Consider the following 16,917-nt stretch of genomic DNA (forward strand, 5'->3'; position numbering starts at 1 on the left):
CAGTGGCCACGTTCCTCTCTATTATCCAATAAATGCTGTAGTTTCCTCTCTATTATCCAATAAATGCTGTAGTACAAGGTAATGGAAGAACCAGCATTATCCCCTGGGTTTAGAACCAGCACAGTAATGGTGGTCTGGCCATAGCCTCCATGATGTAGTGCCTCACTGGCCTCCTAAGACAGCAGTTAAAGCATTGGCTGGGCACGATAAAAATGTTACTCTGTCTCAGAGAGGAGAAGGCAAAGCAGATCCTAAATTGTGAGAGCATGAACCACTGGAAGCATAAGGAAAATTGTGATAGCATCTAGACAATGTTTAGTTTTATGTACTTTCCTTTAAAACACATTTACATAAAATTCTGCCACTGCAATCTGGTTAAAAAGAACTTTTCTAATTTCACATGTGTGCTATTTGGATTATTAATAGAGTACAGAAAATATTTACTAGACCATAATAAAAATCCATATGCTCTGCAAAGATGAGTGTCATGGATGCCTAAGATCATTAAATGTTGGTAGTGATGTTCATAATGATTAAAATTTTTACTTTTTCTGTGCTCATTTCTCCCCTACCCCACATTTCCTTTGAGGCTCTTCTATTCTTGAATGACCCCATGGATTTCGTTTCCCTTAGCAATGTAAGGATGCATGGTAACTAAACAATTCCAGAATTGGATGAAAAAGTCTAATTTGCCTTCTTAGGTTTCCTGGGTAATTTCATCAAGCCTACCCTTTCTCACTGACTCAGCACTTCTGGCCAAAAGTTACCACTGTTTGAAATGTGTTTCTTCAAAACTTCAGATGCATTGGAAATAAATTTTTCAAGATAGATTACAACTTAGCTTAAAATTTCAATGTTACTTAAGTTTTAATACTCATATTTTTCTACTAAATATTCATGTGGAAGCATATATACAAATTTTCCAGATTCTACTTTTGATGCATTCATGTTGGGAAAGGACGACTGCCACCAATCAATGAATACTAATTCTTTCAGTTGTGTGGGGAAAATATTAGTGGGTGCACATCCTTGGATTAGTTCCTAGGGTTTTAAATTTATCTTCAGTGAATGTGTACATCTGAACACATTTGAATAAGCCAAGGACTCCATGTGCTTGTGAATAAACCAATTTGGGAGACATAAAATAACGACTCCAATCTCTGTTCCATTCTCACCAGGCAAGTGTGGTGGGTGGGTGCATGTGAACTCCATGTTGGCAATATTCATTCCTCCTCCCCACTGCCAGTTCCCCCATTGCACACACATTATGGCAAGGTATGTGATATGTGACCTAATTACAAAATAGAGCACATGCTGTGCCAAGAAATGTATTGCTAGCTTGATGGGCTTTACCACCTATACTCCGAAAGTGGAGCTGGACTCTATTCCTTGAAGAATTAAGCCTTGTCTTTGAGAGTCAAATTCTCCTCACTCATCTATTTCTGGGAATTGCACAGACATTTGGCATGTATTAGTAATGTCTGGGGTCTTTGTTTTTCTGCTCCATGTTCTGAAGAATTCATCAGAAAGAATTACTCTGGTGCCATTCTGTGTACCTCATTACGCTTTAATGACATTTTTTTATTGCCCAGAAACCTACTATAACCATTTCCTTTTTCCGTTTTTAAGGTTTGAACAGGCTTTTATTACCAGTTTGATCAGTAGTGTGGTAAAAACGAAGGAGAGTTATTTTTGGATCGCTCTTCAAGATCAAAATGATACAGGAGAATACACTTGGAGAACAGCAGCAGGACAGAAGTCTGAGCCCGTGCAGTACACACACTGGAATGCACATCAGCCTCGTGAGTGGAAGGGATTGTAATACTACTCCTCTCTCCTGTTTTCTTTGACTAAAATTCCTTCCATCGATGGTCCACCTCCTTTGGTGCTTTCTTGATGTTTTCTTTATGCTTAAATCAACTAAAACAATTACCACAGGTTCCCAGGAGGTGACATGTAGCTGGTCATTTTTAAAAGTATAATGTGTGTGACATTTGATAGGTTCAAGGTATAATTTTTTTTAAAGATATTTATTTATTTATTTATTTATTTATTTAAGAGAGAGAGAGCATGAGAGGAGATGTCAGAAGGAGAAGCAGATTCCCCATGGAGCTGGGAGCCCAATGTGGGACTCAATCCTGGGACTCTGGGATCATGACCTGAGCCAAAGGCAGTTGCTTAACCAACTGAGCCACACAGGCACCCTCAAGGTAGAAATTTATTGCTCAATACCACGTATGCCTTTATTAGCAAGAAGTCCAGATTCTTCCTCTTAAAGTCTTTTCCCCATCCTGCCCCCTCATTGTCCAAGAATCTCAGGGGCTTACTCAGTCCAGAATAGTCTATTATACTTCAAAGCACAGTCAATGGGCACATATAGGCAACTCTTTATCAGTCCAGTCACTGCCACTTTGCTGTGGAATTCTGACCCATTACTTAGGTAACATTCTTATTAATCCATCTCCTCCATGGACTTTGGTGGTAACTTAGCCAGGATTTCAGAGTTAGATTTCTAGTAGTTCACTCTCAAAAGCTCAGCTCTAGATCCCAAAACATGAAACTGTGCCAGGTTAGTTAGTTCCAGAGAAACTAATGTCTTCAGCCACAAGTACGCTAGACCTACCCCCTGTAGAACCAGCTTTAGGTCTTTAGGTCACCAACCTAGACTTGACACCCCTTTACTTCAGCATGAGCTCTGATTTGGATACCTTGCTCCCTTTTCCTTGGGGTCTCAATCAGGGCTACGCCAAGAAATAATAGACAATAAGTTACCTCTAAATTTGTTTCTGGAGGAAAGGTCAGGGAGCCTCAGGCTCTTCCCTGAGGAAAGGTAGATATTATAATACTATCAAAATAGTTTTCATATAGCAAATATGTAATAGTAATTTGCCAAAGGACAAAATATACCGATTAAAAGACAGAGATTGTCAGAGCAGATCAAAACACAAGACACAACTGTATGTTGACTACAAGAAACCAACTTTTTTTTTTTTAAAGATTTTATTTATTTATTTTTCAGAGGGAGAGCGAGCACAGGCAGACAGAGTGGAAGGCAGATCAGAGGGAGAAGCAGACTCCCCGTGGAGCAAGGAGCCCGATGTGGGACTCGATCCCAGGACGCTGGGATCATGACCTGAGCCGAAGGCAGCTGCTTAACCAACTGAGCCACCCAGGCGTCCCTACAAGAAACCAACTTTACATATAAAAATACATGTAGATTAAAAGATAAAAGGATGAACAAAGATATACTTTGCAAATGCTAATCAAAAGAAAGCAGGAATAGCTACATTTATTTCACAGAGCAGACTGAAGAATAAGGAAAGTTTTCAGGGATTAAACAAAGGGATATTATATAATGGTAAAGGAGTCACTACTCTAAAAAGACATAACAGTCCTTTATGTGTATATACTTAACAGCAGAGTGTCAAAATACATGAGAAAAAAAATTGATAGAACTGCAAGGAAAAAAATAGATGAAGCTACTATCTTCTAATAGATAAATCTACTATGACAGTCAGAAATTTTAATACCTCTGTATCAGATATTTATAGACTACTTATCCATCAACAGCAAATTATACATTCTTCTCAAGATCACATGAAATGTTCACTAAGGTAGACCATATTCTGGTCATAAAACATATCTCAACAAATTTAAAAGAATGGAAATTATACAATGTCTTCTCTCAGGCCACAGTCAGATTAAACTAGAAACCAATATCAGAAAGATAGTTGGAAAATTCCAAAATATTTAGAGATTAAACAATACATTTTTACATAACACATGGGTCAAAGAAGAAATCTCAAGAGGAATTTTAAAATATTTTAAACTAAATAAAAATACAACTTATCAAAATTTGCAAGATGCAGAGAAAGCAATGTTTAAGGGGAAATTTAAAGCACTGAACACATATATTAGGAAAAAAATATCTAAAATCAATAATTTAAGCTCCTACCTTAGGAAATTAGAAAAAGAAGAGAAAATTAAATCCACAGTAAGTCAAAGAAAATAAATAATAAAAATTAGAGCAGGAATTTAGTAAAATTGAAAACAGACACTCAATAAAGAAAATCAATTTTTAAAAAGTTGGTTCTTTGAAAAGATCGATGAAATTGATAACCCTGTAACCAGACTAAGAAAAGAGAACAGACACAATTACCAATATCACAAATAAAAGAGGGAGCAGCACTACAGATCCCAGAGATATTAAAAGGGTAATACAGGAATATTATGAACAACTCTATATCCAAAAATTTGATAACCTAGATGAAACGACCAAAATTCACACAAGAAATAATCAGCCAAAATTCACACAAGAAGAAGTAAACTATTGGAGTAGGCCTATAGCAATTAAAGAAATTGAAACAAAAATTCATAATCTTCGGAGCGCCTGGATGGCTCAGTGGGTTAAAGCCTCTGCCTTCAGCTCAGGTCATGATCCCAGGGTTCTGGGATCGAGCCCCGCATCGGGCTCTCTGCTCAGCAGGGAGCCTGCTTCCTCCTCTCTCTCTGCCTGCTTCTCTGCCTACTTGTGATCTCTGTCTGTCAAATAAATAAATAAAAATCTTTTTAAAAAAAATTCATAATCTTCCAAAACAGAAAACACCAAGTCCACGTGAGTTCACTGATGAGTTCTACTAAACATTTAAGGAAGAAATTATGCCAGTTCTCTACAGTCTTTTACAGAAGACAGAGCAGAGGGAATGCTTACTGTCTCTTTCTGAGGCCAGCATTACCCTAATACCAAAATCAGACAAAGACATTGCAAGAAAAGAAAATTACAGACCAATGTCTCTCATGAACAGAGTAGCAAAAATCTTCAATGAAATATTAATAAATTGAATCCAAAAATGTAAAAAAGAATTAGACATCATGACCAAATGGGATTTATACCATCTTACAAGGATGATTTAACTTCCAAAAATCAATTAGTATAATCCATCACATCAACAGGCTATTTTTAAAAAGTCACATGATCATATCAATAGATGCAGAAAAACATATGACAAAATCCAATGTCTGTTTGTTTTAATAACTGTTAGCAAACTAGGAAAAAAGGGGAACTTATTCAACTTTATAAAGAACATCTACAAAACCCACATATACCATACTTAATGGTGAAAAATAAAAGCTTTCCCACTAACATCAGGAACAAGGCAAGAATGTTCCTTGTCAGCACTTCTTTTATTTTTTAAAAAGATTTTTATTTATTTATTTATTTATTTATTTATTTGAGAGAGAGAGAATTTGAGAGAGAGAGGGAACACAAGTGGGGGGAGGGTCAGAGAGAGAAGCAGACTACCTACCAGGGAGCCCAATGCTGGACTTGATCCTGGAACTCCAGGATGATGACCTGAACCAAAGGCAATCCCTTAACCAACTGAGCCACCCAGGCACCCACAGCACTTCTTTTAAACAGTGTAGTAGCAGTCCTAGCTAATGCAATATGACCAAAAAAACCCAAAAAAACAAAAGGCATACAGATTAGAAAGAAATAAAGCTTCATTCATGGATGACAAGATTGCCTACATAAAAAATCAGAATGAGGGGCACCTTGGTGGCTCTGGGGGTTAAGGCCTCTGCCTTTGGCTCAGGTCATGATCCCAGGGTCCTGGGATCGAGCCCCACATCCGGCTCTCTGCTCAGCGGGGACCCTGCTTCCCCCTCTCTCTCTGCCTGCCTCTCTGCCTACTTGTGATCTCTCTCTGTCAAATAAATAAATAAAATCTTTTTAAAAAATCAGAATGAATCAATAAAAGATCCCTTGAACTAATAAGTGATTATAGCAAGATTGCAATAGAAAAGATTAATGAATAGAAGTCAATTACTTTCTTATATAACAGCAATGAGCAAGTGGAGTTTAACATTAAAAACATAGTATCATTTACATTAGCACTACCCCAAATTGAAATATTTATATATAAAACCTAACAGAATAGGTACAAAATCTATATGAGGACAAATATAAACTTTAATGAAATAAGTTAAAGAAGAACTAAATAAAAGGAGAGATATTCCATGTTCATGGATAGAAAAACTCAATATTGTCAAGACGTCAGTTTTTCACAAAACTATGGTTCAGTATTATCCCAATAAAAATCCCAACAACTTATTTTGTGGATATCAACAAACTGATTCTAAAGTTTATATGGAAAGGCAAAAGACCCAGAATAGCAAACTCCTTATTGATGTAGAAGAACATAGTCAGAAAACTGACACTACCTGACTTCAAGACTTACTATAAAGCTAGAGTAATCAAGGCAGGGTGGTATTGGAAAAATAAATAAATAAATAAGACACATCAATAGAACAGAATAGAGAACCCAGAAACTGACTGATAGGAACCATACACCTAAATGTAAATCACAAATGCATAACACTCCTAGAGGATCACATAATAGAAAACCTAGATGACCTTGAGTAAGGTAATGACTTTTTATTTTTTATTTTTTTTTTAAAGATTTTATTTATTTATCAGAGAGAGAGAAGGGGAGAGAGCGAGCACAAGCAGACAGAATGGCAGGCAGAGGCAGAGGGAGAAGCAGGCTCCCTGCTGAGCAAGGAGCCCGATGTGGGACTCGATCCCAGGACGCTGGGATCATGACCTGAACCGAAGGCAGCTGCTTAACCAACTGAGCCACCCAGGCGTCCCTGGTAATGACTTTTTAGATACCAAAGGTACAATCCATGAAAGAAACAATTTTCACTAAAACTAAAAACTTCTGCTATGAGAAAGACAATGCCAAGAGAATGAGAAAATAAGACACAGACTAAGAGAAAATATTTGGAAAAGCCACACTCATAAAGGACTGATATCCAAAATGTACAAAGAATTCTTAAAACTCAACAATAAGAAAATGAAAGACAAGATTTAAAAATGGACAAAAGGCCTGGCTGCTGGGTGGTTCAGTCGGTTAAATGTCTGCCTTCTGCTCAGGTCATGATCACCAGTGTCCCTGGATGGAGCCCAGCATCAGGCTCTCTGTTTAGTAGCAAGTCTGCTTTTCCTGCTCCCCCTTCCTGTACCCATGTTTACTCTCTCTCTCTCTCTCTGAAATAAATAAATAAATACTTAAAAAAAACAAAAAAGAAGAAATGAGATATCAAACCACTGAAAGACATTTAATGAAACTTAAATGCACATTACTAAGGGAAAAGGGCCAATTGAAAAGTCTGCATACTACATGATTCCAACCATATGACATTCTGGAAAAGGCAAAACTATGGGACAGTGAAAAAATTACTAATAAAAAGTGGTTTTCAGGGGTTAGGGGGAAGTAGAGATAAATAGAAGCACAGAATATTTGGGAGGCAATGAAACTATTCTATATAAAATATAAATATATAAAATATAAAAAGTGGTTTTCAGGGGTTAGGGGGAAGTAGAGATAAATAGAAGCACAGAATATTTGGGAGGCAATGAAACTATTCTATATGGTACTACAGTGGTGGATATATATGATTATACATTTGTCCAAACCACAGAATGTACAACACCAAGAATGAAATTTAATATAAATCATGGATTTGGGGTGGTAATGATGTGTCACTGTAAGTTTTAACAAATGTACCATTGTGGTATGGGATGTCAATAGTGAGGAAGGTTTTATGTATTTGGGACAGGAGGTAATAAGGCAAGTCTGTACTTTCCACTCAATTTTGCTATGAATCCGAAATGCTCTAAAATATACAGTGTATTATTTTTTCAAAAACCATACTTTTTAAAGATGCCTATAAGATGAAATTAAGACAAAATACATATTTTTACGTATAAGCATTGGTTTAGGAAATGTGTACAGAAAAGGGTGACTTTGCATGGCTCTAAACAAGAAACATCATAATTCAGTCAGTAAACAACCTTCTCAAATTCCACAAATCTATGAATATTATTAAAATGCAGAAACTAGTAAAGTTCCATGTCACACTATTACTGGGGGAAAAAAAGCTCAGGTTTCATTTCTAATATACTTTGGAATTTTGTTAGTAATGTCTATACCTGTCAAAACAAATTAATACGTTTTGAGTAGACAAAATCTTGGTTTTTAATGTTATCTTCCTTGGGGCATATTTGGATGTCTAAAATCTGGAACTGAAGCAGAGCTCCTTGTCATTCATAAGTTTCTGCTATAATTTATTTGAGTGGCACTACTCTTTTCCTGTTCTCCCTGAAGCAAAAATAATATCATGATGCTCAGTTTGGCTGCTCATGCTGACTGACACTGAGTAAATTGTCTCTGAATAAGATGAAAATGTAAATCATTTTTTGAAGAAAATAGCAATATAAAAGCCTCTGTGTTTTCTTTTTTCTTTTAAATTGCAGTTTGCAGAAACACCATCCTAACTCACATTTTTTCTCCTGCCTGTCATGAAAGTATCCATTAACTTGGTCCCCATGTCAGAATCCTAATCCAGCCCAAACTGACTATATAAATTGACCACTGAACAGGAAGCCTGCTGTTTTTTATAAACTTAGTCAAGACTCTGTCCTTATGTCATATCATCAGAATATTCCATCTATGGTGGAATTGCAGTTCTGTCACTTTTTTTGACTTTGTATTATGTTCCCCAAATAGTGTAATGACCCACCATATACCCATCACCCATGTCATCCATTATGAACTCATGGTCTATCTTGTTTCTTGTGTACCTTCACCCACTTCCCATATTTTGTCACAGCAAAGCCCAGACATCATATTGTTTCATCCACACATATTGCAATATTATCCCTAGAAGATAAAGATTTCTTTTTAAAAACATGAATATAAGACAATTATCACAACTAACAGTAATTAACTATACCTTCATAACATAAATCTTTAGTTAATGCTGAAATTTCTAAATTATTCACAAATATTCATAAATATAAACTGTAAATGGACTTTACAGTTTGTTTGAGTCAGGATCCTAAAAAAGATTTATACATTGCAATTGGTTGATAGATCTCTTAAAGTCTATTTTAATCTCTATGTTTCTTTCTTCCTTATCCCCTGCCATTTTTAAAAAATTTTATTCGCTGTGCAAATGGGTTATTTGTCCTGCAGTTCCCTACAGTCTGGACTTTTTGATTTAATCCCTGTATGTTGTTTAATATCTTCTTCATTTTCCATAAAATTGACATTTTTTTAAAGATTTATTTATTTATTTATTTGACAGAGAGAGATCACAAGTAGGCAGAGAGGCAGGCAGAGAGAGAGAGAGGAGGAAGCAGACTCCCTGCCGAGCAGAGAGCCCGATGCGGGACTCGATCCCAGGACCCTGAGACCATGACCCGAACTGAAGGCAGTGGCCCAACCCACTGAGCCACCCAGGCGCCCCAACATTTTTATTTTTAAAAAGTTAGAATCAGAGGCATTATATAATTCAGATTTTCTTTTCTTTTCTTTTCTTTTAGAAAACCATTTCATAAGTAGCTGTGTCTTCTATCTGAAGGCACGTAATGTTCACTTTTCTCCCTTTTTGCAATGTTAGCAGCCACTAATGATCAGTGCCTAGATTCACTGATTCATTAGGGGGTTCTTCATAGCTTCATGTCTGGGATATTTTTATGAAGACATAGTTTCCTGCTATGTTACTAAAACAGCAATAGTAAAGATGGTGGCGCCTGGGTGGCTCAGTGGGTTAAGCCGCTGCCTTTGGCTCAGGTCATGATCTCAGAGTCCTGGGATCGAGCCCCGCATTGGGCTCTCTGCTCAGCAGGGAGCCTGCTTCCTCCTCTCTCTCTGCTTGTGATCTCTCTCTGTCAAATAAAAAAAAAAAAAAAACAGCAATAGTAAAGAGACTGTGGCACTTGGTATTTTAAAAGAAGTAACTCTACAGGTAAAATAGGAAAATGAATTTTTATCTATACTAACTAGCAGCACTCATTAAAGGGGGAGATGGGGCCTTTCTTATTTAGGGATGCAAATGCATTAGAAACTAAGATGTAGTTTGTACTTAAAGATTCGATATAAATGGAGGCTATAGAGGAGAGGAAAAAAAAGTATGTCCATTCTTGTTAAGACATTCAAACATCTTTTCCAAGTTATATTACAGGTTGCATAGTTGTCTGTAAAAAGAAGGGGAAACACTTTGAGATCATTATTTTGCATCTATCTATTACTCGGGCTTTGTGACCAAAGTTTTGTTTCTAGATCTAGATGCTACTGCAGAAAAGGTGTGTTTCACTCATATGGGGTAACTCTAGAGCATCTACCCCAATTGTCCCAAGTCAATAGAAATCTTCTGCCAATGACAGGGAAATTGGGATCCTGGGAGAGCAAATCAAATCTGTTTTTCTTGAAAGTGACTCCACATAGCAAGGAGAAGCCTCTCCAGCCATCAGATAGATAGGTGGGTCCAGTTTAAGGGTTTGCAGAGTTCTGAAATGAACCACCACATGAATGGGAAAAAACTTATTCTCATTTCTCATTTCTGGGCACTCTTTGGAGATTTCCACATCTTTTTATAATGTAAGTAACTGTCAGAAAAGGTAAAAATGGGATCATAGATCTTTAAGAAAATGCTGTGGGCACACACAGAAAAGAAATGTGACCAGGGGAATGAGAGGGAGGTCCTTGGAAAAGGAGGAACATAATTAGAGGGGAAGATTCAATCATTCAACAACTATTCATTGTATGCCTGTCTACTGTGTTTCTTGACATTGTCTCACGGTAGATTCAGCTCAATCTGTTTTCAAGTTCTGTATCAAACCCTCCCCACGTGGCCTTAGACAAGTTACTAAACGTCTGTGCCTCAATTTCTGCATTAGCAAACTGTAGATGCTAATATCCAGCTCAGAGTTTTTGAAGCTGAATAAAGAAAGACCATATAAAATGCATATACAGTATATATCAATATATACCATTCCATGGAATCTACCCTTATAGCATCACTTTTCTGCATGAAGAAGGAAAAAGGGGCAGAGAGGAAGGTGGATAAGGCACAAGCTTAGGAAGTAAGGGTGTGGGGCACCTGGGTGGCTCAGTGAGTTGGGCCTCTGCCTTCGGCTCAGGTCATGATCTCAGGGTCCTGGGATCGAGTCCCACATCGGGCTCTCTGCTGGGCAGGGGGCCTGCTTCCTCCTCTCTCTCTCTCTCTGCCTACTTGTAATCTCTGTCTGTCAAATAAATAAATAAAATCTTTAAAAAAAAAAAAAAGAAGTAAGGGTGTGAAAGGATTATTGCAGGATGGGAAAATAACTAGACAGACTCAAGTAAAATGATTGTCCAGAGGCTCTGAAGGCCCAGCTACAGTTCTCTCCTACCCTGAGGCCACAAATAGATTTCATTTGTCTACTTTCAGGTATTTGACCAGAGAGCTAAAGGATGGAGGCTTTCCCAGCTCAGTTCAATTTATATGGTTAGATAGCTTTGCCAAATGGAAAGGACTTGAAGAGTGAATTGGAATGTCTTAATCAACCTAAAGTTATCCCATTCATGTTTCATGGAGAGACTGAAGGGGAACAGAGGGAGGGTAAGGCAGGTAAGGAGAATCAGTTTAAATGTGAGATTCAGGGGCACCTGGGTGGCTCAGTGGGTTAAGCCTCTGCCTTCGGCTCAGGTCATGATCTCAGGGTCCTAGGATCGAGCCCCGCATCGGGCTCTCTGCTCGGCAGGGAGCCTGCTTCCTTCTCTCTCTCTCTGCCTGCCTTTCTGCCTACTTGTGATCTGTCAAATAAATGGATAGACTCTTTAAAAAAAAAAATAAATAAATAAAAAAAAAATAAAATAAATGTGAGATTCACCACTGAGGAATAAGATGATAGTTTTTTTCTTCTCCAATGGGAAATGAGTTATTGAATTTGAGAACAATTTCTCGGGGAGAAAAACACCCTCCACTCTTTCCCACGCCCTACCTTTATTGTTTGGCTTTTGCAAGCATACCCACAATACAAGATTATAAATTCGGTTTATATCTCCCTTAGCCCAGTCTCCCTTTATTACACTACTTTACTGCTTCTTTGGGGCTGAGCCTCTAAAATTTGGGTCAAATGTTCCATTAAGTTAACCACTTTAGAATACCAATAACACTCCTACAGCACTTTTCATCTTCATAGCAGTTCACAAACATCTCCTTCTCCACTAATGAAGATGAGTTGAGTATCTATAGTATCTAAAACCAGAGCTATTTAATCATTGTCTGATGTGAAAAAGTAAAAACAAAATGCAAGACCAACAAAAAAAAGTATATTACATTTCAAACTTGCTGATTCGAACTTTTTTAAAAATTCTTTGAACATGCAGGCAGAACTCCTGCCACAAAAGCCAGCTTTTGTAATGAAAAGTCAAAATAAGAACAGAAGCAACATCTTGGGGATGGTTTTTAGCCCTTCCTATCTTTCAGGGTGCTTTTAAATACATTATCCTGCTTGATCTTCACAAAAACCAGAGAGGAGAAAAGGAATTATTATCCCCACATTTTAGATAAGGGTTTTTGTGATTAATTAACTTGTTTGAGTTTTGAGTTACTAAGTATTTGTACTGAGACTAGAACTCCAGACTTCAGGCTCCAACTCAAAAGTTGCTGGGGAAGGAAGGATGGAGGCATTGAGAGGGAGTACCTATTTACCCTGCTCCTTCAACTAAAACAATCTCATTGGCATATTACCTCTGTGGCTTCCATGTGGATTTTCACAGTTCGACTTCATTAGGACTTCATCACGCAGAGTATGCGGCATCTCCTCTATTGTTCATGACCAGCTAGATTGTGAGCTGCATGCCAAAATTACATTGAACAAGTGCTCGCTTCAGCAGCACATACACAAAATTACATTGAACAGGATTGCAAATCTCCATTCCTGGAAGGTTGCACTTACACACTATAATCTTTCTCCTTTGCGTGGCCCCCAATCATTTATTCAGCTTTAACACAAACTAGCTGTTCTGGCCAATGGAGCAGACTGATGGCCTTTGTATGGACCAACTCTCTCTCTTGACTTCCTTCTCTTCTATACAAGTATACTAGTCATGTTTTCTTGTTTACTACTGATCACTTTCACTTTTGTGGGTCTCTTTGACACATCAGCATGGACACCCACACAGGACTGTGACCTTCTTGCTGATGGCTGTGATACATGGTGTCTAACATGGGACGTGAGCTCAGGATTGTTGAAGACACAGACACTGGTTCTTTAGCACCTTTATTCATTCTCTTTTTGCACAAACTTTTCCAGCCCTTTAAGAGAGGCTCTTTGTATGTCTTCCTCTGTCTTCTTTCTTCTCACTCCCCCTCTCTTTATCTTTCTGTGAGCATAAAATAACCACCCATTGCTGACAAGGATAAAGCCAGTTGCTCTGTATGGGAAAAAACAAAAAAATGAAGCCATTCCTTGTGAAGGAAATTAAGCAAGACAAATATTTAGTACCAAGTGACTATATTTTTAAGTGCCTTCAGGCCCCAAGTCATCAGTCTTCAGATGTTCCATCTATAATTGTTTTTTTTTTTTTACCAGCACCCCTTGAAAATTCTTTTCTCTTTTTCGTTCTTCAAAATTCAGTTCAAATGTCACTTCCTGCAAACCCTTTACTGATATCTTGAGGTAGTCTCTATCACCCCTTCTAGAATCTCCAACAGAAATCTGAACTCTAGTATAGTACATCAACATTATGTTCAATGCAACTAAATGTTTGTGTCTGTGCCTCCTCTGTGTTAAAATAAGACTTGAGTTTTGCTTGTTTTATTTTGCTTTGTCCTTCTATCTCTAGTAGCCAATATACAGAATAGGCTGATGTGTAGATATAGAGGCTCAATTTTGTTGTTGTTTAATTTTATTTAGATAAATGAATGGTCACTTTGGCTTTAAGAAAAAAGGTTCATTCTTACTCAATTTGTATTCTGTTTTTGGAATGGGATTGTTTTCTACTATTCACTGAAATTTGAGGTATATTTTTTCACTGTCCTATGAGTTATACAGATTTGATGACAAATGAACTTCTTAACATTGAAATTGTTTCTATGGAAAAATATGGTTTGTTTTCCAGTATGTTCAAACATACACAAAAGAATAGAGCTTCATTCAGAACTAGATGGTCTTTCCCTTTTCCTTAATGTCTGCCTTTATTCTAGAGTTTCACCCCATACAGAATTATCTCATTCTCTCCACTCTCCCATGGTTTGTAGTTTGGCTTTCTGTTATGTACCTGGCAATCTGCCTTGAATCCATCATTTATGTATCTTCCCTGTCAAATATATTTCTCATAGAATAACCACTATGCATTTTTCATTGTTGATTTTTCACAATGGGCTTTCAAAGCACAGTATACAGAGTAAGTGTTCAGTAAATGGTAGGCTGAATTTTTCTCTGCATAGTTAGGGGAAAAAAAGCTCCATAATTGAAAGTAGAGGAATGTTGGCATTTGATTGAAATATTGGGGATTTGATTGAATATTGGGGATTTTTTAGTCCCAGGTTGAACAGTGCCTAGTTTCCTATCATTTGGCATCTGAGCTCTAAAGGTCTAAAGTCCAGTCTCCACAGTCTCTCTTCCCTCACTTATCCATCTTCTATTCTTTCTCCAAAGACAAAAAGAAAAGAAATGAGACAGTCCTGTTAAGAAAGCTTTCTTTTTCATTTTTCTTGTTCTCATGTGGGTGCTTCATTATGAGATGTCAATTGTGCAACACTCTAAAGACCTGTCTTCTAAGGACAAAATGTTCTAGTCATTCTGGTATTCAAAAGTGTTGTTTTCTGCTTTTAGGCTACAGTGGTGGTTGTGTTGTCATGCGAGGAAAGAGTCCGCCTGGTCGCTGGGAAGTGAAGGACTGTAAACACTTTAAGGCAATGTCCCTGTGTAAGCAGCCAGTGGGAAAACAGGAGAAAACGGAGCAGGAAGAAAGATGGCCATTTCACTCCTGCTACTTGGACTGGGAATCAGAGCCTGGGTTGGCCAGCTGCTTCAAGGTGATGCCAAGGGTACCGAGGCATTCTCAATGGGATGAACATTATTTCAGTTTGGTCATTGTATCCCAAATTCCCTTACTCCAGAACAGTGCCTGGCACAGAGCAGCTACTTAATATATGTTGACCGTTTCTGTCTTTTCAGTTATATTCCAAAATAATTTTAATTCAAAAGACTGATGTATCCCTGGAGATACTGAGGCTCTCTTCTTGAAGACTAATGTCAAGGCCCTAGTCAATATTTTTCTTACTGCATAGTACCAAATGAACAAGGCAGATGTTCATTGGGTATTGAAATGGTACAATTCCATAGATTGTAAGAAAATGAATAGTCTTTGTTATGGAATAGTACCATTCTGCTGCTAAAAATAGCTTTTGCAGCTTGCCAGACACCTGAGGATCAAACAAATTAAAACATACAGTTGATATATATGCATGTGTTTGTATTTATACACATGTGAAAAAACGTGTGAAGAAACATCTTTTTGCATATCACTTTTAAATCCTAGATATAAATCAGTACTTACAATCTTCTTGTCATGAAACATCTGTGAATGCATTCAATTTAATGTACACATGTACAATCCTACAATAAATTCATCAGGTAAAAGTGATCTCACAAAGCAGTAATTTAAACCTTAGAAGTGAGCAAACTGAGGCAGCAAGATGAAGTGATCTGCCCAAGATCACCATCATTTATTGACAGAGTTGGAATAAATCCCTGGTCTTGGGACCCCCATTCCAGTGTTTTTCCTACTATATATGACCCTGACATGTCAACAAATGTATGGTATTTTTGATGGGCATGGTGGTGGGATTGATGAATTTTAAGTGATTCAAGAAAGGGATCCCAGAGAAGGTAAGTTTTGACATATAATTTAAAAGATGGAAAGGCTGTGCTGTGGCCCGCAGGACTGGGAAAGCTATTCATTCTGGTCACAGCAAATCAGAGTCTGGTGAAGCCTGGCGGCAGGGTGCCTGCCTAGCATCAGAGACACTGGCATAATATCAGGCAGTTAAAAACAAGGAGGGCACAGAGGCCTCGGATCTGGAGTTCTGTGTTTTTAGACCCTCACCCTTGATCCTATATAAAGTCAGAAGTAGACTGTTCATTTGATAGACATCTTCCAGCTACTGTGAAGACAGCTGAGAAACAGCAGAGAATTTAGGCACAGCAAAGACCCAACGACCTTAGTAATATACCTGCCCTAGTTCCCAGGTCTCATTTCTCATTCCCTACTTTAAGTCAGCCAGATTCATGATCATTCCACCAATTCTAATTTGTCTGAAGGCAATCTGGTGAGATAGAAATTCATGGGCCCTTGAAGCAAGGAGCACCAGATCTGATGCGAGCTCTGCCTGTTTGTAGCTGTGTGACTAGAAATTTGTAATCTCTCATAGCCTGACCTCATCGCTTAACAAACATTTATTTAGGGACACGTATATGCCAGTTACAGGAAATTTAGAGGGAAAAAAGAGTCCTCAAGGAGCTTATTTATAAAATTGAGCTCATTATATCCTCCTCATGAATTTGTGGTGAGAATAAAATGAGATGGTTTTACGAAGCATAGACACATTCTAGTTCAATAAATGTTATTTCTCCCTACTGGGTCAAGCTTTTAATATAGAATAATGACAATTATAATACTGTTATTTTCTTGTCCAGAATTAAACAGCCTCACCTTATCCATGATAGTGTCAACTTTTTTTTGTCCTACTAAACCAGGTATTTCATAGTGAAAAAGTCCTGATGAAAAGAACATGGAGAGAAGCAGAAGCATTTTGTGAAGAATTTGGTGCTCACCTTGCAAGCTTTGCCCATATTGAGGAAGAGAATTTTGTGAATGAGCTTTTACATTCAAAATTTAATAGGTAAATACTTGTTAATTTTGAAAAAATGTAATCAAATTTTCTATTTCCCAGTAATGACTTATTAGGAATGAGTATCCCAGATATTTGTTTAAAATCTCAAGTATTTGTTTTAAGCCTAAAACCAACTAGCCATTAGTTGTGAAAGAAAAATATATACATATGGTCTTATAT

The 16,917-nt window shown here is 37.5% G+C and overlaps 1 protein-coding gene across 1 annotated transcript in view; it reads left to right on the forward strand.

Moving 5' to 3' along the window:
* Positions 1-16,917, forward strand: part of PLA2R1 (phospholipase A2 receptor 1) — a 107,939-nt gene that overhangs the window by 54,943 nt on the left and 36,079 nt on the right. The window contains 3 exon segments of the mRNA XM_082691353.1: positions 1,630-1,802; positions 14,675-14,877; positions 16,601-16,746. Of these exon segments, the coding sequence (XP_082547479.1) occupies positions 1,630-1,802; positions 14,675-14,877; positions 16,601-16,746 (522 nt within the window).

Source organism: Mustela nivalis (assembly GCF_964662115.1).
Source record: "Mustela nivalis genome assembly, chromosome: 11".
In the NCBI taxonomy this organism is placed as follows: Eukaryota; Metazoa; Chordata; class Mammalia; order Carnivora; family Mustelidae; genus Mustela; species Mustela nivalis.